At 41.7% G+C, this 25,546-nt stretch overlaps 1 protein-coding gene across 3 annotated transcripts in view; it reads left to right on the plus strand.

Moving 5' to 3' along the window:
* RABGAP1 (RAB GTPase activating protein 1) overlaps positions 1-25,546 on the plus strand; it is a 91,180-nt gene that overhangs the window by 20,811 nt on the left and 44,823 nt on the right. For all 3 annotated transcript variants that reach the window (XM_006267253.4, XM_019475683.2, XM_014603777.3), the window contains 9 exons: positions 316-490; positions 1,473-1,630; positions 4,743-4,853; positions 6,631-6,697; positions 7,753-7,855; positions 9,405-9,574; positions 12,037-12,211; positions 13,837-13,930; positions 17,028-17,178. In XM_006267253.4, coding sequence (XP_006267315.1) covers positions 316-490; positions 1,473-1,630; positions 4,743-4,853; positions 6,631-6,697; positions 7,753-7,855; positions 9,405-9,574; positions 12,037-12,211; positions 13,837-13,930; positions 17,028-17,178 — 1,204 coding nt within the window. The remainder of the gene's footprint in view (positions 1-315; positions 491-1,472; positions 1,631-4,742; positions 4,854-6,630; positions 6,698-7,752; positions 7,856-9,404; positions 9,575-12,036; positions 12,212-13,836; positions 13,931-17,027; positions 17,179-25,546) is intronic.

The following is a 25,546-nucleotide window of genomic DNA, read 5'->3' on the forward strand; positions in this document are numbered from 1 at the left end:
GTCTGATACGTCCTGTCCCTCCACTCCCCCAGATTAAAGCATTTTAGTCAAGTTTGGAGATACTTGGAGTTTCTCCATTCAATGAGTTTCCCCTTCAGCACTGGCCAAATGCCTCCTCCTATGGTGTGGCAGTTACGTGGGTGTTGGGGTCAGGTCAGTATTTCATGTGCAGTTATAAAGGTAGATGTCAGTTGAGGGATGAGATTTGTATACCACACTTTCTCAGGGTATCAGTGGACTCCTTCAGTCTCACAGTAAATTGTTGGTCACAGCAGTTCTTGTAAAGCCCAACATTTTTTTCCTTTTTTTAAACAGGCTCTTGGAGCCTCAGACAAATACAGAAATAGCAAATTACCCGATCTACAAAATCCTTTTCTGCGTGCGAGGGCACGACGGAACCCCGGAGAGCGACTGCTTTGCTTTCACCGAAAGCCACTACAACGCAGAGCTCTTCAGGATTCACGTCTTCCGGTGTGAAATCCAAGAAGCGGTAAGTGGGATCTTTGTCTTGGAGTTCTAGCTCCCTAAATTATATTTCAGATGCAAGTGCATCCTCAGATTTCCAGCTCTCTCTCACTTCTGTGGGGGATCAGACACTTCCAGAATTTGTTCCTAATGCAACCTGTGTTGTCAATTCAAATTTGTTGCTTGTAAGTCTTATTACAAAGTGACTTTATGGTTGGAGTTTCAGGTTTTCCATAATTTTACACTCAAGTAATTCACCCCATGCTGCACAATCGTACTCCAAAATATTTTCAGCCTTGATGTTGACCTTGAGAAAGGGACCTAAAGTCACTTGATTCCTAATTCTTTGAGGAGCTAGTAATTAGTCCTAGTAATTAGTTCTGGTCCGCATACAAAGTTGCCAGCTGAATTGATACAAGCCAAGTTCAAACCAAACTTCCTCAAAGATGACTTGCACGCAACATAGCACCAGCTTAATTATGATCATGCCAGCTTGCACTTTTAAGCAATTTGGTATTGTTGAACAGAGTTGAACAGTTGGATTAAATCATTGTGACATCAGAGTTGAGGTAGGGCTGTGCTGCTTGTGTGCACACAAATCCACATGAGTAGAGCATACTTGATACAGAATTACCTCGTGATAAACACCTGGCCCCACAGTGGTTTTTTACTGTAAGCACACCCTTTAAATGGGGAAGTAACTATTATTAGGAGCAACTGTGCCAGGCATTTTGGAATATCGTGAAGAAATGGACTTTTTTACAAAAAACAAAACAGAAGTTAGTAAATGTGTAGCCAGTTGCATTTTTGAGGTAATGGAGAATGCATATTTACTAGCTTATGTTCTGAAGGTACTTGGAGAGAATCCCAGTCAGGGCTGAGAATCAAAATCTCTCTCCTTGCACAACATGTTTTCATTATTCTAGTTAATAAGAAAAGAAGTGGGCTTCCAGTTGTCTTGTCCTGCCTGAATCTCTTCTGATGGCTGTGGTGCTTTATCAATGTAGGTGAGTCGAATACTGTACAGCTTTGCCACTGCCTTCCGCCGATCTGCCAAACAGACTCCGCTTTCTGCCACAATGACCCCACAGACTCCTGACAGTGACATTTTCACATTTTCTGTATCTCTGGAAATCAAGGAAGATGATGGGAAAGGTTATTTCAGGTACAGCTTTCTCATTTCTACTTACCTATTGTCTGGTTGTATTGTTGGGAAATGAGTGGAAGTGACTAAATGAGCACAGGTTATGCCTAAGATCTTTCTTTTGGAAGGGTTCATCCTCTGCAGTAAACTAATCCCAGATGGAAACATTTATTCTAAGGAGAGTTGTGGTTAATTTTTCAATTTTCTGAACTTGTTCAGGACCCTGCAGTTGGATAATCTTGTGGTTTTCGTTGCATGGAGTCCAAGGCTGCCTGCCCAGTGTTTCTCTGTGTTCTTACATGCCACTTTGTTTTTTTTTAAACCCTGTGTGCAGGGCAGATAAATCACTACAGCTGAGTGAGACTAAATATGCAACAGTACTTCTGATTTCAAATCCAGGACTGCAGGTGTCAATGGCCACGTTTTTCAAAGATGCTGACTGCTGATCAGTCCCCTGAAGACAATGGACACTGGAGGTAGTTAGTGGCATCTCTAGCAAGACCTTTCGCCCTCCCAACAAAAGGGGGACAACTAATCACCCACTCTCAGGATAGTACAATAAAATTTTGAACACATTCTGACCTAATGTGAAACCTTATGTATAATTAAGTCAGAAAAGTAGCTGTGCTGAAAACGGGGCTGGTGCTAGGCAGGCAGGTTCTTGCATATTCGACATGCTTCAGATCCCCAAAGAAAAAGAACTTGGGGTATAGAAGGTTGCTTTCCTATATAGAGGTCCCTTCTTTTTGACTGTTTTCATTAATTTGTAGACATGCATACCTTCCAGCCCCCAAAACGGCTTTAAAAGTGTGCAACTGGCCCAAAAAAGATGGCGTTTACTCCCGGTAATGTTGAGAATGTTCCTGACGATGTGTCTATTGTACTGATGGCATAACTCTTCTCTGTACCATGTACATTATCATAGTTTCCTTATCCAGCATCTTGGTGACCTATTCCCCAAGCTTCTCCCCTGCCACTGTCCTAAAATGGTGTGAGAGTTTCCAAGCCCTGTCCTGTCTAAAATAATGTCTTCCCCTTTTACTTTTGGTCTCTGAAGACTCAGCAGTGCCACGTTGCTTGCTGTTAAATACCACCACCATCACCACCCAGAAGTGACTGTCACTGTGTTCTGATTCTTTTCAGCAGGAATTTTGATTTTGATGTGAAAATCAACTCTGATAGAAAGACTTGATAGAAATCACTAATGAGGTTGCACATGTCAAAAGGAGTTTATTTCTGTAGGTCTGAAACTTGTGTCTTTGCAGAAATAAATTTGGAAGCAGATCTGCTTTAATACTAGTTTTACCCTTGCTTTCTGAGCATGATAAATGAAATTAAACTGTTTTAAACACTTTGGGAGCTCTTTTTTGGCAGAAATAACTCTCTTGGGAAGCTTGGAGCCAGAGCCAACAAAAACAAATATTACATTCTCTTTTTCTCTGTAAGAATAGAGCTTTTTGATAAATGTCTGGGGCCGTAGAGTTGTGTAGTCTGAGCCAGAGTCTCAAGGTCATGCTCCTTCCTTCTCCTGACCTCATCTTCTTACACTTATTGCACTAAGTGCTGCCGTTCTGTTGTAACTACAAGCCCAGCAGCCTCTACAGATTGCAGTGTTGCTCAGGTGAGTGAAGCATCATGGACAATGTGCCCTGTGGTTTCTGGAGGCTTGCAGGCCACTTGCATCATAGTGAGAACCTTAAGTTTCCTGGGTACTGCCAGAGATGTATGCGACTACCAGGTGCATAGTTTGTTTCGGAGCCCAATCCTGCAGGATGTGCAGCCACCTGACCTCTGCCCTTCTTACAGAAAGGATCAAGGGAGAGGAGGCTGCTGGTGTTGCTATTGCAGGTCTCCAGCGTTAGCACTCCTCTGGTGTGTGATCCATTTGACTGACATTCAAACCACTGCTTGTGGTTTCAGAAAGCTATATCTCCCCATTGGCTGCAAATGCTTAACTGTAGCTTTGTAATGGAGCTCATGCCTATTTCTGAATGTTTGTCCTCTCTGTCCTTGTTTTCAGAGTTCATCTCGCTTTTTGTTTTCTAGTCCAAGTGCTGCAGCAGATTTTGTATTTTTGAGGCTGGAATTCACAGGACATGCAGCAGTTCTGAGGCCTGTTGTGTCTGCCAGTGGATAATCCTGATTCCTCAAAAGTCTTTTTCCAGTTTTCATTCTCTCTCTGGCCCCTGCACAGTGCCCTCTAATGTTTTATGTAACCATTTATAGCATTTTAGAATTGCTGAGTTGGCTTTCTCTCAGGGTAGCATGGCTGCCAAGTGCTTTGACTTGCTGAGCATGTTTGGCTGCTGGCCACGGGCGCAGAGATTTCTCTGCTCGGATTTATGTCCACTAGAAGCTTTTAAAATCCTTTTGATGGTGATCTCCAACTCTGTTTATACAGCAGCTTCTGTCCTGGAGAATCCAAAGTACTGCTCAGATGTCACCAATTGAAATACAAATTTATGGCCTGATCCTGAATGTCCTCTTATATTTATATGAGTGGCTTGTCTACACTGTAGTTGGTGTGAGGGAACACATGTAGTCATCTTGGGTCAAGAGAAGATGAAACTAAGATGGAATGAGTGTACATTTTTCGCTCAGTTGCTTATCCTGCACGTTTCATGGCTCACTTGCAGCAAGACGTGTTAGCTCTGGCAGCCATCCTACAAATGGGACTGTGCTGCTATTCTTCTTTGAATGTAGACAGATATCTCTGTTTGCCACTGCACTGTGCTGTGTGGAAATACCCAGCGTGCTTGCAGATGATCTACAGTTTCTAACATGTAATTGCTTACTAGCCCAATTATTTGCAGGTTGGATGAGACATCAGCATGTTAAAAAGATTCCTTCGATTGCTGCAGGAACCATCGCAGAGCAAGCCACCTAGCAAAAAGGAAATCGTTAAATTAATACAGAACTCAAGGGCCTACCATTACCTAATTTCTCTCATGTTGCCATCTCATGTTGCTGATTGCAGTTTGCATGGAAGCAGGGTCTGAGTGTGATTGTGTACAAACCAGACTTCGCCACATGTCTGATATTGTTTTTGATGCTTGCAAGGTATATGGATAAATGACCCACTGGGTTGTTTTTTGTTTTGTTTTGTTTTTTCTCCCTGCCTGGCAAATAACAGTGCAGTTCCCAAAGACAAGGACAGACAATGCTTTAAACTCCGCCAAGGGATTGATAAGAAGATTGTGATTTATGTCCAGCAAACTACTAACAAAGAACTTGCCATTGAGAGGTAACATGGTATTTCATTCTTTATCTGTGTTTTGTTTGGTGCCTTATTCTTTGCTTCCAAGGCAGTAGATCTGTAGCTTCTATCAAGGTGCATTTTTTATGCCCATATAACTACAGCATGCAACCTTTACTGGGCTGGGCTATGCCAAGGCCATGACCCTGCATCGATTTTTACATTGACGATGCACAGTACAGATGGAGGCAGCTACCTGTTCAGACTCATTTGTAGGAGTGGAGCCCATGGCTACTGTTATGCAGCCACATGTAGAAAATGTTGCTACTATTTGAAGATGCCAATGTTGTAAAGAAGGTTTCAAGTGAAATTGGTTGTAAAGTGACACAGCAACCAGCAAAAGCTTTCTTTTTAAAACCATCGTTGTGGATCCAGGTTTCTTACATAGGCCATTCTGTAGTCTCTTGTATCCCTTTGGAAATGTCCTACCTAATCAGGTCATGAAAATGTTCTGTGGGCCTAATGTGGAAGATGCATTGTTCTGAGGTTATTTAAAATGTGTAAAGCTGAGTTTTCTACTTACAGCAGCGGATGAGTACTTTAAGCGGGGGCTTACTTTCCTGTAGCATCTGGGCATCTTGTCTTCTGGTATTCTTATTGAGGTGGATTCTGAATCTAGTGTGGTCTAGAATCAAGAACACAGTTCCCCAACCTTTGGTCCACTGTCAGCAGTCCTGAGCATTGTGAGCAGTGTCACACTTTGCTCACAGCTATAGGAAAATTAAAACGTTAAAACTGAGACTAGCTGAGAGAACAATGTCAGAGGGGTCTCTTGGTTTGGGGACCAGTGATGCAAAGTGGGGAATGAAGAAAGTGTCAAAACCTTCCAAAGATGAGAAAAAAACATAAAATGTTTCTAAACTGAGCACATACTCAGCACCTCTTTATGCTGAAAGGGGGACTATAGCTTCTTTCACACTAAAACAGAATAGAACCAATTAGGGTGTCATGCAGACAAGAAGATAAAGTAAACCTTTGACTTTCCAGCTATCAAACATGTTTTGGGGAAATAAAGGCATGAAAGACAAACCCTTGCATTTAATTTTGAAATTTCAGCTTCTTGTCAGTGTCAGAGGAAGAGAGAGAGCACAAGTTTCTTAATGAAAAGTACCTGTTATAATAGGATATGGGGATAACGATAACATAGCCCAACCTGTAATAAGAGCACACCTTGTTAGACATAGCTGTAATTATACTGATCTTGGGGGAAAAAATCTTATCTTGAACACCTCTTGTCATGTGAAAACCAAGTTATAAACTTCTTCACAAAACTGAGCTCTATTTCTGGTTTCAAATCCAATTATTTTGTAGTGTGCACAGGGGCCAGCAAGGGATAGGAGATGCTGTTTACCAGGGCACCCCTTGGGGCAACTAGAAACAATGGCCATAAACTGACAGAGAGCAGATTTAGACTAGACATCAAGAAGAACTTCTTCACAGTAAGGGTTACCAGAATCTGAAATGGGCTTCCAGGGGAGGTGGTGCTCTCCCCTACCTTGGGGGTCTTTAAGAGGAGACTGGACAAGCACCTGGCTGAGGTTATCTGACCCCAGCACTCTTTCCTGCCCAGGGCAGGGGGTCAGACTTGATTATGTACTGAAGTCCCTTCCGACCCCAAAAATCTATGAAACCTAGGTTAATATACAAGTAGATAAGTTTACAGATGAGTTGTAGGCAGGACAGGTTAGCTGCTTGTCTCAATTGTAACCTTGATTTTTTTTGTTTTCCCTTTCTTTATGGATTAATTGAGTGTATGTGTTTGCAGGTGTTTTGGCCTCCTCCTGAGTCCTGGCAAGGATGTTCGGAGTGGTGACATGCACCTTTTAGACTTGGTAAGAGGATTATTTATAACAAAGCATGAAACTGTTTTTTAACTGCATTGCTGTTTGACCACTATTCTGTGCTGTGCGCTGAGTGAGGCAGGCCAAGAATGTGGAATCATGGTAGTCAAGACTTCATCATAGTGCACAAGGGGACTGAATTAAGATCATAGAGGAAACTTTAATTCTGCTATTTCCTGACTTGTGACTGCCATCTCAGATCTTTTAATGAAGGTCTTCTTTGAGAGTAATACTTTAGAAAGAGGCCATTATAAAAAATGTCCTCGCTTCACTGTCATTTAGCTGTTAGAACACCAAGTACAGCATTATCTTTCAGTAGAGTTAATAAAACATTCCTGTATGTTGGAAAGTACATTAGTGTGAAACAGCTGAAAGGCTTTTTGAGATTAGCAGCTGGTAAAGCAAGTGTTAGTTTAATTTGTGTCAGTATATTTGAGATAATGAACTCCCTGAAGGACACTGAGAGTGAACATGCCCCTTGGGCAGCTGTCACTTTGAGACTGCCTGGTATGAAACAAGACAGAAGAGGTGGATTGCTTCAGCTTCTAAGTCAGTGTTCATGAAGAAATTTGAGGGCGTGGGCACCATTAGTGCAGTTTCTCCTGCAGCATGGAGCCACTCACTCCCTTTCTCTCTACCTGACTTCAGCCTGTCAAGTTAGTTGTGACCTGAAAGTAGTTGAACTATATTGGCTTGTTGTCCTTTTCTGAAATAAGCTGTTGATCTTAAGTACTCACTTTACTCCAAGATGACAAAGCTGTAGTTGACATGAACTGGAGCTTCCTGGTAGCCTTGGCAGGGAGGCCAGATGTTGCACTGGCCATAGACTGAGCTTTCCTTTATCCTGAGACAGTCTCTTCCTGTTAGGGCAGAGAAACATGGACTTGGGAAGTTTGCCGCACTGTAGCCTCTGCAGGAACGTGTTTGTGGACAAACAGCGGATGTCTGACTCTACTGGTGACCTCTTGCACCTTCCAATGGCACCCATTTTGCTAGACATAATTCTAGAAAGGTTTAATCATTTTATTTCTTCCATTTGTTTGCAGGAGTCCATGGGAAAAAGCTCTGATGGGAAATCATATGTAATCACGGGGAGCTGGAATCCAAAGTCTCCTCACTTCCAGATTGTAAATGAAGAAACTCCTAAAGGTACCAAATTTAACTTGGTGACCAGCAGGCATATTATTTCGCTGCCTAGGTGTGGGTTACTTTTTTCCTAAGAAGGTCTTTTGCTCTTTTCCTGTAATGACACAAGGTAGGACAAGTGGCAATGTGGCTCTCTGCATTGGATTGCACATGGATGCTAGTGTGCTGGGTGTGGCACAGCCTACCTAAATACAACAAAATAGAAAAATAAGCAGAGAAAAGTCCTTTATCTAGTATTAAATAATCAGGCATCTTAACAGGGAAAGGATTTGCGATCCCAGGCAGTACAGGCTTGATGAGAAGGCCTTGTGTACTGAGGATCCCAATTGCTTCTGTTAGCTTCTGTAGACTCCTATTGTACTAAAACATCCGCCACAGGTTTCCCTTTTGACTGTTTTTAATTCTCACTCTAAATGCAACAGACTTACAGTGGACAAAATGCTGTGTAGAAACTGACGCTTGCCGAAAAGTCATTCCCAAAACCAGCAGATTTGTGGAGTTCTAGATTTCACCTGTTGTCTGCACTTCAACTTTTGGTGGTGAAAAGCACCATTGCCTTGTTACCACTGCAGACAGGGGCTTGTAGTATCCAAAGCCCATGTGGCTTTCAGTCCATCAGGTTCTGAGCCAAGTCTGTGGCATTGGTGTCAAACCTGTTGCCACATATCTGTTTCCAATTCTGCAGAATCTGAAGTTCCCATTTTAAAAATGGAAAGTTTCTTGCCCAGATTTGAAAATAAAACCTTACAGATGTGGCCTGAGTTATAATTGCAGCTGTGCTGCTGCCTTGTTTGCATGGAGTCTGAAGCAGCTCAGAGAGATGTGAAATGCGGTCATTCATCTCTCTAGCCTAATGAAGGAACCCAAGGAAACAGATTTTCAACTAATTTAGATGAACGGTTGAGGAAATGATTTGCCCAAGTCCCACAGTGGTGGGCGGAGCCTGGAGCAAGTCCATGTGAAGGTCAGAACAAAGGTAGGAAATAGCAGTGGTTGTAAAAGTTCCTAGCATAATCTCTCCCGTTCTGGGGGTTCCTGTTTATCACTGGCAGCTTGAATCTCCCAAGGAGAGGATTTCTCAGGACTGTGGTGGTCTTAGAACTTGTCTTTAATATGTCAGGAATCATGCTCCATGCAAGCTTCTGGCTCCTGGGAGTGGGATGAAGGCAGGACTTAATTAGGCTAAATGGGACCATATTTGCAATACACAGATTACTGTGTGAATCATAACCTTAGTTATGTGTTTGCACTTTATAATAAACACATTTAATACTTGTCTGTGGGAACTTGAAGATCCTGACAAAGGCCTCTTTGTAATAAGAGCATTCCTTTGACTTTGTATTGTCAAATTAGGTGTCTGAGAGTCATTTTATTTTCCTATGCTAGGGATTGTGAAATCTTTTTTGCTTTTTGTGGTTTTATATTATCCAAGAGAGAGTTTTTCTGCAGAATGACCTTGTTAAAGTACCTTTACAAGGCAAATGGATGAGAGGATTTCTTCCAAGATTTTTATTCACATGTTCATGCAGTTGACTTGGTTTTTTCCCTCTAGATAAAGTGCTGTTCATGACTACAGCTGTTGATTTGGTGATAACTGAGGTTCAGGAACCTGTCCGGTTCATTCTGGAAACGAAAGTTCGAGTTTGCTCACCTAATGAGAGGTTGTTCTGGCCCTTCAGCAAACGTAGTTCCACTGAAAACTTCTTCCTAAAACTAAAACAGGTAATACACTTTTATCTATGCTTAATTTGGAATCTCAGTGTGATTGGTTTTCAAACTTACCAGACCATAACATCCAAGAATTGCATTCTTCTGAGGTTTAGGAGGTGCTGGAGGATGAAAATAAAAACACTGAGAACAAGGGTGAATTGTCCATGCAGTTTAAAGACCCAGTCCTGAAACCATTACTCAAAAGTTGTCCTATTGAAGCCAGCTGAGGTCTCATGAAAGTCGCACTGAAGGAGTCGCATGAAAAAATGTCACTGGAACAGATGGCAAGCATGTAGTGTGTATTTGACGTGTCTTTTACTTGAACAGGTTTGAGCATGAAATTAGTAAATCTGCCTTTTTGCAAAAAGATATGTACTGTACACAGTTTCAAACCGGATGTAACTGAATAGGTCTCGAGCAGACTTGACAATGAGCCTAGAAATACTTCCCTCTCCCCCGCCCCAATGATGCTTTTAGTTTCTGGGAATTATAGAAATGTCATTGTATTACTTACATTTTCATGTGTGTAGGGGAGACATTTCACCAATCAAATACCCCAGCTTCACTAACTGAAAACAGTGGAGAAGCGGTACCCCAAAGGCTCCAAACAGCTGCTTTGTTTTTGATTCCACCTGCTGGAAAGAACAGGGTAAACTCAGTGCAAAACACGGACAGGAATGATTCAGAGTGGTACCATGCCCTCAAAGAACTCTAGGTCCAGAAAATCAAGGTTGAATCACTAACAGTTTGTGTATGTAAGCAAAAACTGGCATTCTCTCAGATCACTTGGGAAGGTGGAAGAGAACTTGTTTCCAGAAAATATAATGTGTGTTCAAAGACAACCACTGCTGTGAATGTGTCTTCTGACTCCTGAGGCTAAGGGCAGAGGCTTGCTGATTTTTTTTTTTCATGTAGTTGGTCAAGTAGCTCTGGTGAAACAGGCAGCGTTCTCCTGGCGTTGTCTTTTGCACTTGTTTTATTTTTAAGTATAGTCTTTGATAACAAATGGCAGGGCCAGTGAGGAAGACCCTCACTTTGCAGCATTCATCTTACTGTACTTATAGAAAATTTCCTATGCAGCCTGTTACATTACCATGCATATCCCAGTGCACACTTGGATAGGAACGGATGTTATGGGGAGACTTCTCTACAATAGTCTGGGAAAAATATCTATGCAGGAGATTAGCCTTTACCTTATTTGGCCTGCAATTTTGAGATGCAGAATGGAGATGCTGAATGATTACTGTTGTTACTGTAAATATTTCACAATTTAAAATGTAGGCCACTTTTCTGCCTGGTAATGTAAGAAGGCTTATCTGTACTTAGCTAATTCTGTATCTTTTGTCTTACCAAACTTGCATGCAGCGTGACCTTTATCTCACTTTAACTTTGTCTTGTTCACAGGCATTAAAAGGGTTATCCATTTGCCAGCATTTACTTATGGAAGATTTAGGACAATTCATAGCTAAATTGACAGATAGTGAAAGTCTTGCCTGATAAGCATGGAAGGAAAACTTGTTTTACAGAGCTGTGATTAGTCTATTAAATATACAACACAGTAGAATTAGCTTATCTTAGTTTGCCAGTGCTGCTTGTTTTAAAAGTGATGGAAACAGATGGATTTTATTTTTTTCTAGATAACGTTCAGTGATTGAGAAATCTTTAGTCTGGATTTATTTTAAAATACCAAAATGATGAGAATGAGTGTTGGAAGTTTTTTAGCGTGTACTTTTGTAGGAGGAGGGGGGGCGGGGGTTGTTTGTTTGTATTTACCTGCCTTTTTCAGTTAAAGAACAGGAGTGTCAGAAATTAAGAAGGGAAGTCCTAGAGCCTAGCAAGTTAGCTCTCTCCATTCTCAACACGAACATGGGCACATGACTTGAAAGCAATAAATAAAGACAGTTTAGGGTCATGTTGGGGCATGAAGTATGAGTAATTACGTCATGAAAACTGACAAAAAACTTTCTGTTGAGAAGCTAACCGTAGTTTTAGGGGGGTTTAATGCCTTTCTTCTCATTACTGGAAGAGTTGCCAAGTATTTTGTTGTTTGCCAAACTTCCTCTTCCAGGCCCCTGCAAACCTCTCCTACCTGTCTTCAGTCCGCACCTGCTGAAAAGGGTGAGGCTGTGTACAGACCTGGACGTGAATGAACACATTTGTCCCAGTGAGCCCAGCCCAGCTGTGGGAGCCACTTAACACAGATGCCTTTGGGTTATATGTGCTTGCTGTGTAGTCTAGCTTTAAGGGCAGGAAGCAGAAACAGTGGGCCACAAACATTCACAGCCCTGGAAGTGGCATTAATGCAGTTGTGAAAGGGCTGTAGCAAAAATGTTAATTCTGTGCCCCTTGAGGAGTGCAGTAGAAATAACTCTGCTTCTCTGTCTCCTCTGTCGAAGGAGCAGAGGTAGAGCCCTGGGCAGCAAAGTAGATGATCTGCAGTGCTTTTATTAAAGATAAAACTCCTTATTTTCTAGATAAAACAGAAGGACCGAAAGAATAGTTCTGACACATTATATGAGGTTGTGTGCCTTGAAAGTGAATCAGAAAGGGAGAGGAGAAAAACCACAGCCAGCCCCTCTATTCGTCTGCCACAGTCGGGGTCCCAAGGTTCAATGATTCCTTCTCCTCCAGAAGATGATGAAGAGGAAGGTAAGGAGGAGGTCATCTGTTGTTCCCTGCTAGTTTTGTTCATTTGGAAGGCAGTGGAAAATTTCCATTTGGAATGAATTTGCCTTTCAGTGAGAGGGCCTGGCCTCATTTGTTTTTAAAGCTCGTAGAGTTTGGTAAGCAGCATCCTAAAAGTCCCTGTAACAGACACCCCATTTTCTTTGCTGCTGCTGTGAGTTTATTAAATGCTTCTCCTTACTCGCTGTAGATCTGTACGTGGACCAGTATAAAGAAGACAAAAAGTCAGGAAACACTTAGGGTGCCATTTGTCTCTCTCTTGAGCAGCTGTAAACAGCTGCAACAGAGAAAAAAGGGCATTAGTCTGAGATGCATGCATACAGCATATTTGCAAAAAAATGCAAATGTAGGGTTCTGTAGGGAAACAGCCCCTGGTCTGGCATTGTGGGGATGTTAACTTGTCTGAGGTGTAATGTAATTTCAGCAGGGTTTGCAGCCATTTTATTTTTTAACGGATCTGAGTTGTTAGACAGTATTGCCTAGTAGATAGTGCATTGAACTGTGATTCAGATGATCCGGGCTCTTTTGTTGGCTCTGCACAGCTATCTGGATGCCTTTGGACAAGTTGCTTCACCTGTCTGCCTTGGGTTTTTTTCGCCCTCTGTAAAGTGAGAATTGCCCTTCCTTCCTTTTATAAAGCGATTTGAGGTCAACTCATGCAAAGTGTTCTATAAATAGAAGCTGCTATTAACTGTTAGGAAAGTAATCGGTACACCTGAGTTGTCACGTACCACTTCAAAGCGGTGGAAGTGGGAGTTTTTGGTTTTCAGCCATTAGCCAGGAGAATTTGGATCCAGTCGAAAAGAATGTTTTTTCTTCTGAATAATTAAAAGCAGGCAGTGTCAGAGTAGTGATGTTGTATTGATGAGATACTGGAATGACAGCACAATTCTTACCTGCAGTACTAACAATGAGTGTTTCAAAATAGCTATGAGCATATCAGCTATGATTTTTTTTTTTTTCTTTTAACCAAAGGATTATTATTGTACTTCGTGCTTATCTACTCTTTTCATTTGAGCAATGGAATGTGCTGCATTGTAAAAGCTGTTTAATTTAAGCTTGGAGAGCCATCAAAAAAAGTAATAGCTTTTAAAATAAAACTGCAAAGCAATTCAGGCTGCAACAAATGCAGGGACATAATGTCATCTCGCCATGTTTCCTGAAGGAAACCAGATCCCTTAATCTTTCATTTGGAAGATTAAGAGTTGAGGATGTGTTATCATTGGCAGCTTTTCAAGTCTTTGTCAGGTACTTTCAACTTACAGTTCCCGGACACTTTTTTTCAGCATCACTAGGTTTTACGGAAAGCAGTGCAGCAAATTTATTTTAAGATAGCATCTGAAATATATTTGCATTTGGTAGCAGGTAGGTTAATGTTTACCTTGTATCCTGACTTGTTCTTGATTAGATAGCAAAGTGCCTCTACTTTTAGTCCCTTGTTTACCCATAAGCGTTGCACTTGCTCTTTATCCAAACCAACTCCTGTACATTAGGAACTGATTCACTTCGTAGCAAATCAAACATTGATCTGCTAAAAGGGTAATAACATCCACTGTTTTCACACTTTCTCCTCTCCTCTTACTCTGTAGATAATGATGAACCACTACTGAGTGGTTCGGGAGATGTTTCCAAAGAGTGTGCTGAAAAAATTCTTGAAACCTGGGGAGATCTGCTTTCCAAATGGTAAGTGGCAAAAATACACCTGGAGAAAATGGCATACTTAGATGTTTTTAGTCATGAGAGATCCTGGGTCAGTGCAGAGAGTCTTTGAGCATCCTCTTCCTAGGACAGTCACTGTACGTGGAAGTCCATGGAGAAGTTTGCTACAGACTTAGTGCCCTTTTTAATCCAAGAAGGTCCTTTATTTTCTGATCTGGTTGGATGTGGTTTGATTTCTTTAGTGCTGTTACATTTCTCCTCTGAAACTATTTCTGTTAATTTGCAATGTAGCTTCTTGATGGGTGTTCTCCCAACCTCTTGTCCCTAGACACCATCATGTTTTTCTCCACATTTGCTGCTTTTTAAATCTAACCACTAAAAAGGAGTGCGAAGCCGGCAGCTTTTCCTTCACTCTGGCTCTCAAGAGTGCTTTCCAGGCAGCTTCCCTCTTGACAGCTCCACGATAATCAAAATGAGCCACTTATCCCTTGGGTATCTCTTAGCCTTTTGATCTCAAGAATGTCAGAGAATCAGACTTGTATTTTGTGTGTGCATATAAACATGAACATACAGGTACGTGCACAAGGAAAAAGGTCCAGCCCCCTGCAGAAACAAAAGACACAGATCATCCTAGCATAGTGTTTCTGAACAGTAGAGATGCTAATGGAGCCCCAGACTTCCCTTTCCTGAGGAGCTGCTTGTCAGCTTTGAATCCTACAAACACCCTTTGCAGAAAGGGATGCTGAGATCGGTAAGAATCTCTTGCATTGTTGTTCAAAGGACACAAGCGTGATACCTGATGTACCCTAAATGTGCTACACTCGAACCCTGCTTTTGCTGTTGATCTCTGGCTTAATTCTCTGCCTTTGTTTTCTACCACTGATGTCCATTAGCAGAAAGCCAAAGAATGCTACATCCAAGGTAGAGAAAAGCAAACCTTCATTGGAGCAAGGATGAGATAAGTCCAACATTTACACCACGGGAAAATAACTGAGACAGTCTTTCTTAGCAAAGATTTTCTTGATATTAAGCCACATCCTGATATGTGGATCAGTTCTCAATAGATATTTGATACTGTTGTTTTAAATATTGTTTTTTTATTTCCAGTTGTTTTACTAGGCAAATTTGGTAGGATTGGTAGGCATGAGAAATTGTCCTGTTAATATAGTGGGAAGGCTACAGCAAAATCATGTTCTCTTTCCCCTGCTCCCTAACAAACCGGCTTAATTGTGAGCTCTGCAAATCTGCTTCCTGTGAGAATGTTTCTCTTAAACTTCAATTCTGTACCTCTTCCAAGGCTGAAAGATAATTAAACTACCTGACAGTCATAGTGAAAATGTTTTGGCAGCTTAAGGAAGATATGGAGTACCTCGGTGCTAATAATAGCAGTAACAATTTTAGTGAAGAGGGAAAGCCCTTTAACACATTAAAATTATGTTCAGGTAGTAATCCCTCCAATTTTAATGAAAGTGGATTTAAAATCCTAAAAAGCAGAGTCCAGGTGGCTAGATGCACTGCTCTTAAGTGCTTGTATAGTGATTTAAGGATTTGTTGATATTGATATTTTCTCTCTCTCTTTTTTTATACTGTATGGCTCATTTCTTTGCAAAACAGTTGCATGATTTTCCCATTCCAAAGTCTTACTGCTTCTAAAAATCCATTAGACAGTCACCCATAAATAAAATATAGTCTCAACTGTTTGTGGTCTTATCCATTAAAACTACTATTTATACTAGTTTTAGTCACAGGCTAAAGCAAGACGGTGTATAGATTCTTTAGAGTGTTTATAGTTATGACTGTAGATCTTTAACTTCAAGACTGGGTTCTAGGAACGTATTTTATTTCCTTGCTAGGTGAGAATTGATTTGAGCTCCCTCTGCAGTCCCACTCTGTTGTATGCTTGTTTTAGTAGGGAAAGCTGACCTTTTCAAGGAGCCTTCTGATAAAACTGAAAGTTCAAGGTGAACTGACCTTGCACACAAGGGGAAAGAGCAGGTGATAGTACTCCAGGCCTGTGAAATAACAGCTTCTCTAAAAATTGAGCACAGTATCTTCTAGGCTGCAGACAATACTGATGGACTGCTCCCCATGTGTGTGAAAGAGGGAGCCAGTATCTTTATACAAATTAATCATGTTTATTACTCAGATCTAGTTTGGCTCCTAAATTGTCATTTTTCATGAAGTGGCATTATTAAATGTGGGTGTCCTGGTCAGGAAAGCATGCTTTACAGACAGCTTTACTATTAGACCAAGGCTGATGTAAACTAATCACCCCCCTCCACTCTTAAGCACTTCGCACAGTGGTTTTCTTGTTTAGTACAAACGTTGAGGAAAGGCTGTCTTTGTCTTGAATACCATACTGTATTCTTGGCTATTTAACATAAATTGCTGCTCCTTTTTCTGCACACCTTGTGTTACGTTCTGCTCCCAGTCGAATCACGCAAACCAGCAATCTAGAGCAGTTTGGAATCTGTGAAAGTTCAGTCTAAACTATCCAGGCAGGCCAAGTGAGGGCAGCAAAGAGGAAATTATTCAAACGTTTTGAGGATTGAAATTACCCATTAGGTTCTTGAAAGCTCATGGGTAGCCACTCTAATTGTGAAAGGATTAGCTGTCTATTTGATTGGAAAAGGACGGAAATCGGCATTCAATTTTTTAAGAGGTGTCCCAGTTTGTAACCAGCTATGTTGGCACAGTTTGAGTGGATGCAGATCTATAGATCTTGAAGATCCCAATGATAGTTTAGATTATAAAATACGTGATATCTGTTCAGTCTCCTATTTAAGTCATTTCTGCTTTGGTCTTTTGTGCTGGTGATTTTTTGATAGCAGCTGCAAGCCGTGTTTATCTTTCACTTGGAATCGCTAGGGATTATAGAAGAAAATTGAAAAGTGCTTTCATTTAATTTTGTTCCCCTCATACCACCCGAATGTTGCAGCACTGTTTGAGTTCAGCTACAAACCACCTCTGAACTAGAAAAACTTCCATCTGCAAGTTGCAGACTATCCTGACGTTTCTGCTGGTGGTGTACCTCCCATGTAGATTGTTAGTGGTTACACTCATGTATTCCTGCATGTGTATTTGGGCTACAGTAATGGGATGCGCCTCCCTCTTTGTCCAGGCACCTCAATCTGAGTGTGAGGCCAAAGACTTTGTCAACACTGGTGAGAAGTGGAGTCCCTGAGGCACTGCGAGGAGAAGTATGGCAGCTGCTAGCAGGATGTCACAACAATGACCACCTGGTGGAAAAATACCGGATTCTCATCACAAAGGTAAAGTGGTAGATTATATATACAGTATATATCATTTTAATTATACAGGTTTCCCTTGCTTTATGCTGTACATGTGTTCCTGGAAAGCAACGCATAACTCGAATTCGCATAAAGGGGAACCCACTTTACAGTGTAACAGATAGGGATAAGTTCCAAGACCTCGACTGTACTGACCCCAGACCCATTTCTACCACTTTTACAAGACAGTTTTGGTACTCGCCAAGAGCAGACAGTACACACAAGCACTGGGCACTATCATAATGGGGATGGCAACTACAGAAACACATGTTGCAGACAACGAGCAAGGAGCACAGATCCACACAGGAGACTATATCCTGGTGTGCGTCACTCCCACAATGCACCTCACAAAGCAGCTGACTGCGGGCTTCCACCACATCTATTGCATAAGAGTGAATTTACCTTGCATATAATGAATTTTTGGCATAAAAAGGGTCATTGCATAAGAGCGAATTTGCACATACAAAACCCGCATAAAGTGAGGGAAGCCTGTAATAGGATCAGAAGGTGGATACTTGAAAGAGAATGACATTGAGTTTTAAAGGTCAGCGAGTATAATGCATTATATAATCCTAACAAGTCAGTATTATGCAAAACTCCCCCAAAATCTGCAGTATTCATTGTGCGGTGTTATATCTTCCACAAAATGATTTTTCCTTTATTCCCATTGATATTTCACACACACAAGACCTGTTTTAATTCACCAGTTAGGTATGTTCTGATGCGTTTCTAACTGATATGTGCCTTCTGGTGCTGTCAGACCTAAATGCAAATTCTCTTACTTTTTGTACAGGAAATCCAAACAGATGACTCCTGTTATTTCTGTGCTAAGATGAAAATCCAGCCCTAATTGTTGATATTTAGCTAGTTTCTTTGTTGGATAACCTGATCAATATTGTTTTGTTTGCACCGATCAGTTTAATATGCATGTTTTTTAGGTTTCATTATTTAATGTTGTAAACCTTGGTTTTTAAGAACAACAGTAGGATACAGAAAGTTCTGATGATCAAACAGCAGCAATAGCGAAAAAGAAAGGACCATGTATTGAGTCATCATGCAACAGCGCCTTGCAAATTCCCTAGTCTACCAGTATCACACAAAATGAGAATGAAATGTCTTGCTGGCAGAATCAGTACTCTGAGTTGTCATTACCTGGATGTGTAAATTGTATTTTATTGTTCTCACTAAACGATCAAGCCATTTAAGGATTAGGTTGAAAATGACTGTAGGCAGTTCACTACAAAAGCCCCCTGTCAGAATTGAAAATCAGTGTTCTAAAAATAAACAGCAAAATGAGTCAACCTTTTGTATAACTGCGGTCTGGTTACACATAGTTTGACATGGATTTGCAAGGAATAATTGCTGGCGTTATTCTGAGGGGGCGTGGACATTTGAAATAGAGACCCAGATAGGATGGGGGAGCCTCCTGCTTAACTCAGATCAGCAGCGTTTAGATCACTTGCAAAATGTTGTGTCAAACTTTTTTTCCTGCAGCGTGGAATAATGTGTCTGGAACTGAGGCTTTATCTGAGTTGTCTGTATCCATGGTCCCAATAACACTTTTTCCATATAGGGCAGTCTTAACAGCATAGGGAATAAAGCATAAATGTACAATAAATCGCATGAGTTATAAGACTGCAGAATGATCTACCAAGGAAAATCTCATGGTTGCCCCTGTTGTATTGTTGTAACTGTCAAGTGAGGAGACGACCAAGTGGCCTGTTCACCCCTCCAGTATCTTGGTGCCAGAAACAAAAGGAATGACCTCCCTGTGGTGCAGTGTGACATATGCTCCCTTATCAACCTGAGCGAGGGAAACTGTTAGTGGAAGAGCGTTTCCTTTTATCACCTAAATCTGTGAAATTCTTCTGCTCTTTCACCTCCTGGCAGGAGCAGAGGAAATAACCATGGCTCTGACGCACTGGAAGTATCTCTAGCATCCAAGGCAGGGTGACTTGGCTGATTCAGCACTGCTATCTAAAGAGAAAATAAGCTGGCCATTCAGCAAATACTAAAGAATTAACTTCTTGAAGAAAATTAGCCCCAAACAACTGTCTCCTGTCTCTGCCTCGGTCACGGGAAGTATTTGGCATATGTTCTTAAGTTATCAGCTCAAGCAAACAAAAATGAAGCCTGTTTTTTAATACAAATGTGCCATATTTGAGCATTGCTATAGCTGTCTTCATTGCCACGGCCAGAATGTCAAATAAATTAACATGAGCTCATGAGCATATTTGTATAAAATTAGTGAATTCTGCTAAATGCCTTGTCACAAGGACATGAGAAAGGAAAGGAAGTAGAGACAGGCTGATACTCTGGCGGATGAAAATAGTTAGCCTGTTTGGATGTTGCATCCTTTACAGCCAGCATGCAGAGCTATAACAGCGGAGAAATAATAGAAGAGCTTCAGGGAAGCTCTAAAGACGAGAATGGGTGAAGAAAGCAAGAGCTGTTGAGTAGGACGTGGGAGCAGAGATCCATACGGGATAGCACTGGGGGAGCCTTAAAGGAGAGCAAAGACTGAAGTAGGAAGGAAGGAGAACCCGACACGGAGGATTTGGAGAGGAATTCAGCTGCGGTATTGTCTGGGCTTGGGAAAGGCTGCTTTTCAGGGCAGCTCCAGAACACCTGAGCCACTTCCTTGGTTTTTGTCATGCACAGCTTCAACAATAGTCTCTTGTTTTGTAAAAGGAAATGTAGGTAACAAGTGGATGACATTTCCCAGGTGTGGCTACAAATTCCCAAGTCCTCATACCTTGTGGTTGAGGACTTCAGCACCCGCTACCAAGTTCACCACCTTGCTCTTCGCAGCATTTTTCAATATTTTTGACACCTGGTGCAGGGCCATTGCTTAGATTGACTCGTGGTGTTGATAGAGGTGTTGGATGCCTGGCAGTTTTACTGTCTGATAGAACTGTGCGAGAAACCCGGCGCTGTGTTGGCTGGCATCGCACTCTGCTGTCTGTATAAAGCAGCATGTAACACTTCAGATACCTTTTGTTTCTATGTGATGGATGTGCATCTGCAAACCAGGTGTCAAATTCACTTGGTGCGAGTGAAAATGATGAACATAGAGCATATGCTTGTGACTGGTGTTTGGCTTTCCACCAAAAAATCATGGTAATATCAAAGAATGACTTAAATGCTTTCCTTGGGATCATCAAGTCTACTGCAGCTTTCTTGTTATGCTTCTCAGCAAGAGAGCTGGGAACAGCAAAATGTAATTTCTAATCACTCTATCAGACTGCCTTGGAAACCTGTAGTTTTCAGAACCTGTCTTTTGCTTCAGGGCAGAGAATAATGGGAGGTGTCTTGCTGAGATCTTTATCCACTGCTTTAGTTTGGTGACTATGTCAACTCTTCTCATGTTAATGCTTTTTTTAAACAAATGACATTTGGTGTTGCTGATCACAAGAGTGTTGAGTACAACGCATGTAGATCGCAGGTGGCTCTTCTACCTCTCCTTCCACATGAGTAAGTGCTCTGCTGACCCAGCAAAATGCATCTGCAACTCTATATCATGTGCTTGCTAAATGGAGGGCATAAGCAAGTAGTGCTGTAAGAGGGCTGGACTGTATTTTGGCCTTGGCATTTGGATTTCAATTAACTACTTGGCAGTTTTGTATGTGGAATTTTGTCATCATCATTCATTACTTTAAGTGAAAGGAGAAAGTTCAGCGATATTCTAATCTGTGATGGCCAGCCATGAATGCCTTCTGGTTCAGGCATATCTGCTAATCATCAGGGATGCCTTGTACTCCAGTTCTCATAGCTTTACCAGCCTGGTAGTACTCTGCCGTGTCTTGCTTATCACTCCTGTATTCGTTGCTGCTTTTTCCAAGGCTGTTTCTAGGCGTGGTGGTGTTGAAAATTGCTTAATCTTTGCAGTGCAGTGTTCTGAAAGTGGTACATCCAGGAACGACTAATCTTGTCATAGCTGAACTGCATGGAGGGCTAACGTGATACCTTTCCTCTCTGCCATAGGGCGGATGATGCAGATAGGCCCACGTGAGTATTCTCATGATTGTTGTGCCCCTCCTGTCTTAATGTCAACCTCTTTGTTTCAGTAGCCACGGTTGATTTGTCAGTCTTTCTGTGACCCCAAACAGCAGCAAGGCCCCACGTTAATAAGACCCCATGTTGACAGCTGCTTCAGAAGTGTTGGGCTTTTTTTTTCAGTACATTGTGTCTTGTGAATGGAGTATTGGTTAGAGGCTGCATCGCAGGGTCTTTCTGATATTCAAGTTTACTTCCCCCTGGACTTCTGACCCTTTCTGTTTCCGTAAGGGGTGTTTTGCTTCCTTCTCTTCTGAGAGCAGCTCCTGGCCTGCTGCAGCTGCGTGCCTGATTCTGCACGGCTGCTAAATGGTGAAAGCAAAATGTCATCCTCTGTGTTTCACAAAGGCAGACCTGTGTGCTTTTTTTTCAATCTATCTTTGTGGTATTGGTAATGGTTTGGAAACCAGCTCAGGAGGTGTATACTTGGAGTCCTTGTAGCCATTATTGTAATGCTAATTTATTACTCACCCTTTGTTTCTGTTGCCTGTGGTAAATGCTGGGCAGCTTTGTGCGCTGTGCTTTCATAATGTGAGTAATGTTTAGATTTCACTATTACGCCCACTTTCACAAATTACTTCTGATTGGGAATTTGTGCACCATCTGCATGACCTTCCAAAGCCTGTAGCTGTCCCAGATTGCCATGCTCAGGGGATGTGTGAAAGAGCCAGCCAAAAGAATTAAGGTCATGTCACTGCTGGGGACAGAAATGGAACTTGAGAGAAACGGAGATCTGGACAGTCCCTAGGAGAAGCATCTGTTTCGGGTGGAGCTTGAATAGAGGGATCTTACTCGAGCGCAGCAGCCCTGGGTTTGGGAGATTAAGAGAAATCTCTTGCTTTGACAGGAGTAATTAATCCAGTAAGCTCTTTGCAAGCCTTCAGCTCCAGAATGGGAAGAGGAAGGAGACCAGAGGGGCCCGTCTTTATGATTTGAACTATTAAGGTGTGCTGGGGTCACAGTTTCCAGCTTTCTTCTAATCACAAGGGCTAGACATGGCTTTCCTTAATGGATGCTGACATTCCCAGGTATTCCAGAAACCTTAGGTAGCTGTGGTTTTAAGAAAAGAATCGCCTGAGGCAAGACTCCCGATGAAATTGCTGCAGTTGACAACCCTGCAAATGTTCTTTTGTTGGTATTGGGTGTAATTAGCATGCTTGGCACTTGGTCCAGAGCCCAAGGAAAGTGCCTTATGAACTTCAGTGGGTATTGGATCAGTCCTTTCTGTCTGCAGAAGTGTTAGAAAAGAGTTTTGCAGACACCTTTATAAGCTTGGTCATTATTGCTTTAGGGGAAAAACTTTAGCATTGGCTTAAACTCTGTTTCCCTCTGCCATGCTAGATTTCAAATAAAGACAACCTTCCATTCACTTTGTTCCTGTTAGTAATTGTCTAATGAGTTCAGCTAGGGCGAGAAGCTGAACATGACCTTTTAAGTTTGCTAACCACTGTCTGTCAAAATTGGGAAGCATCCTCTGCCTCCTCTGCGTCTGCTACCACCTAGTAGTTGTAAATGCATGCCATGGTAAGTTGTTATATAGTGAATAACTGAATGCGTTGATACTTTATGTTCACAGTTGATTTCCATCAAGGATGCTATATTTCAATTATGGTGAAACAGCTTCAGCAATAAGATTAGAATCTGATTTAACTGGGGAATAAACAGATGATTCCATGAAAATTGGTAGTAAATGGCAGGAAGTTAGTAATCAATCACTTCTTGCTAAGCAATGGATGAACTAATGTAAAACTTTTACCCTTCTTTTTTTTTTTTTTTTTAAAGCCACTGGTTATTGGTCCCAACCAGTCTAATACATGCTGCATAGATAATTAGCAGCAATGAGTTTTAGCCAGACTGCCAGTGGTGTAGATCGTCTTTGCAGAATTGCAACCAATAGTGAACAATTAGAAAACAACTTATTTCTGACTTGAGAATCTGGTTACCTGAAGTCATATGTATGACATAAGTAAATATTAGGCTAGCTGTTTTCCTCGCGTAAATACTCCATGTTTAAAGGAAATGGTACAAATACTAGTCTGAAGGAAACAAAATATGGGGGGGGGGTTTAAGACTTCATAGATGATTCCTGTAACTGGAATGTGAATTTCAGAGGTGCTGAGCACCCAACAAGTCTAGTCGGAGCCTAGAAGAGCTATGTTACCTTGTGGGTTATCTCTTTGGGTTTGGCTTAATGACTTTTCTGTGTCCACATGGGGATACATTTTTGTATGCTGTATGTTCTCAAGATTTAAGATGGGGAACAGAAGAATCTCTGAACAGTACTGTCCTGCAGCAAAACCGTGTAGCATGGACAGCCATCTCCATTGGTGTTCATCCAGCAGTCCTCTGAATCTCCCAACTTTTTGCTGCCTTCTGCTTCTGAGATGCACAGAAAAAAAAAAAAGCAGAGTACAGGTGTTGCAAGCGGCGGGGGAGCAACTGTTTTAATAAGAGATCTTGAAAATCTTCACGATCCACATCACAACCAAACTTTTGGAAGGTCAACTATGTATCCATTGGATCTCAAACAGTGGTCTGCAGAGCTCCTTTCAGCTGTTGATAAAGCAAAGAATTGTTCCCCATTAGTCAGAAAGGAAAGGAATGGTTTTTTGCTGGGTTTTGTGGAGGGAAGTGAAGTATAGAGGGCAAGTGCAAATTGTTGTGCCTGCCAGATAAATGCACCATCAAAAAAAAAATTGGTGCGACAGGGACACCTTGTGGCCCCTAAGGAGAAGCCAGCTGCTGGAAGGGGTCAGCTCTTGAAATTTCTGGAAGAGTTATCTCCTGCGAGCTGCTCCTCGAGGCAGTTCTCCAGTGTAAATAGTTATCAGCATCAACTGTGCTAGAACTTTTTTAAAGGCAGGACTCTTACTAGCTACTCTTTCCCTGTGTTTTTAGCTCCATGAGAACATAGTCCATGCCAGATACACGTTTTCAATAGCTTGCAAAAACTTTTATAGTAAAGAACTAGGTGAAAATGTGACTTGGTCGCATCTCTTCACAGTGCTTCTGGTGTTGAATGATGAACTTGCATGGTGGTGAAACCTGGCATGGGCTTCATTTACTTAGCTGTTCCATACTTACTACAATCAGATTTATCAGTGTGCATCTAAATTGAGATTGATGCGATTAATTTTAAGCGTGCTGAGAGCCACAGATGCCTGGTTTCCGCTGAAATTGTGGATTCTCAGCACTTGTGACCATTCTGTCCATAAATATCAGGTTAGATACGTTATCATGTGAACCTGTAGTGACTGTGGGACTTGGGTGGTACAATGGGTTAGAACATTAACCTTTCACTTGTGGGAAACCAAGTTTAAATCCTGCTGAGTCTTGTGCTACTCCTGGGTTGTGCACTCCACAAAACCATGCCAGAGTTTGGCATGACTGACCTGAGAGACCACAGTCAAATGTAATGCCATTTTCCCACCACATGTGAAGTGCTTAGCTAACAAACAGACAAGGGTCTTTGGGTATCTTTTATTAGATCAGTTAAATAGTTGGGAAAAAATTGTTCTTTACAAGCATTTGGGTACAAACACCCTTCTTCAGGCATAGGGAGAGTCTGCTAGTGTTTGGCCATGTCTACATGTGCATTAATGCACTGCAACTGTGGCACATGAAGTTCAGTGCCTGTAATAAAGGTACTAACTCAATGCACAGTAGCACTGGCACTTGTCTTTTTAGTGATGCTAATGCGCAGTAGACTAATCCTACTCTGCATTAGCACAGCTTTTGCTATGATGTGCCAATGCACGGCAGAATTCATCTACTGCACATTTAGCATCTTGTGTAGACGCGCCCTTTGTGTACCCTCCTGCATGCAATACGGGTGTAAGCTGACACACACAAATTCATCTGTTCTTGGTTTTTCGGGTGATGGGTAGCGGTGCTGGGCGCACAACCGAGCCACAAACTCCAATTCAGACTGCTCAAGTTAAGTGGTTTGAAACTGGTTCAGAGGATCAAAAGCAGTCAAAAACCTTTGTGGTTTTAACAATCAGGACTGGTGGCAGCAGTGATATCTTGTATTAGACCAACTAGATTTTTGCACGTGCGTGCACACGCGCACACACACACACAAATCTCATGGTTGTAGACCTTTTGATAATGAAAAAGCAAAAGGAGCGAAAGCTTTAGTAACAGCATACTAATGTTAACGGGGGAATCTGATCTCTTGTATTAGACCAGCTTATAGAGTTGGAAAATAAAACGCTAGCAAACTTCCAGGTGTGAATGCACACGTGAAAAGCATCGTGAAGCAATCTGCTGCTTTTTCCCCGTTTCTTTACTC

This window comes from Alligator mississippiensis, chromosome 12 (genome assembly GCF_030867095.1).
Source record: "Alligator mississippiensis isolate rAllMis1 chromosome 12, rAllMis1, whole genome shotgun sequence".
Classification (NCBI taxonomy): Eukaryota; Metazoa; Chordata; order Crocodylia; family Alligatoridae; genus Alligator; species Alligator mississippiensis.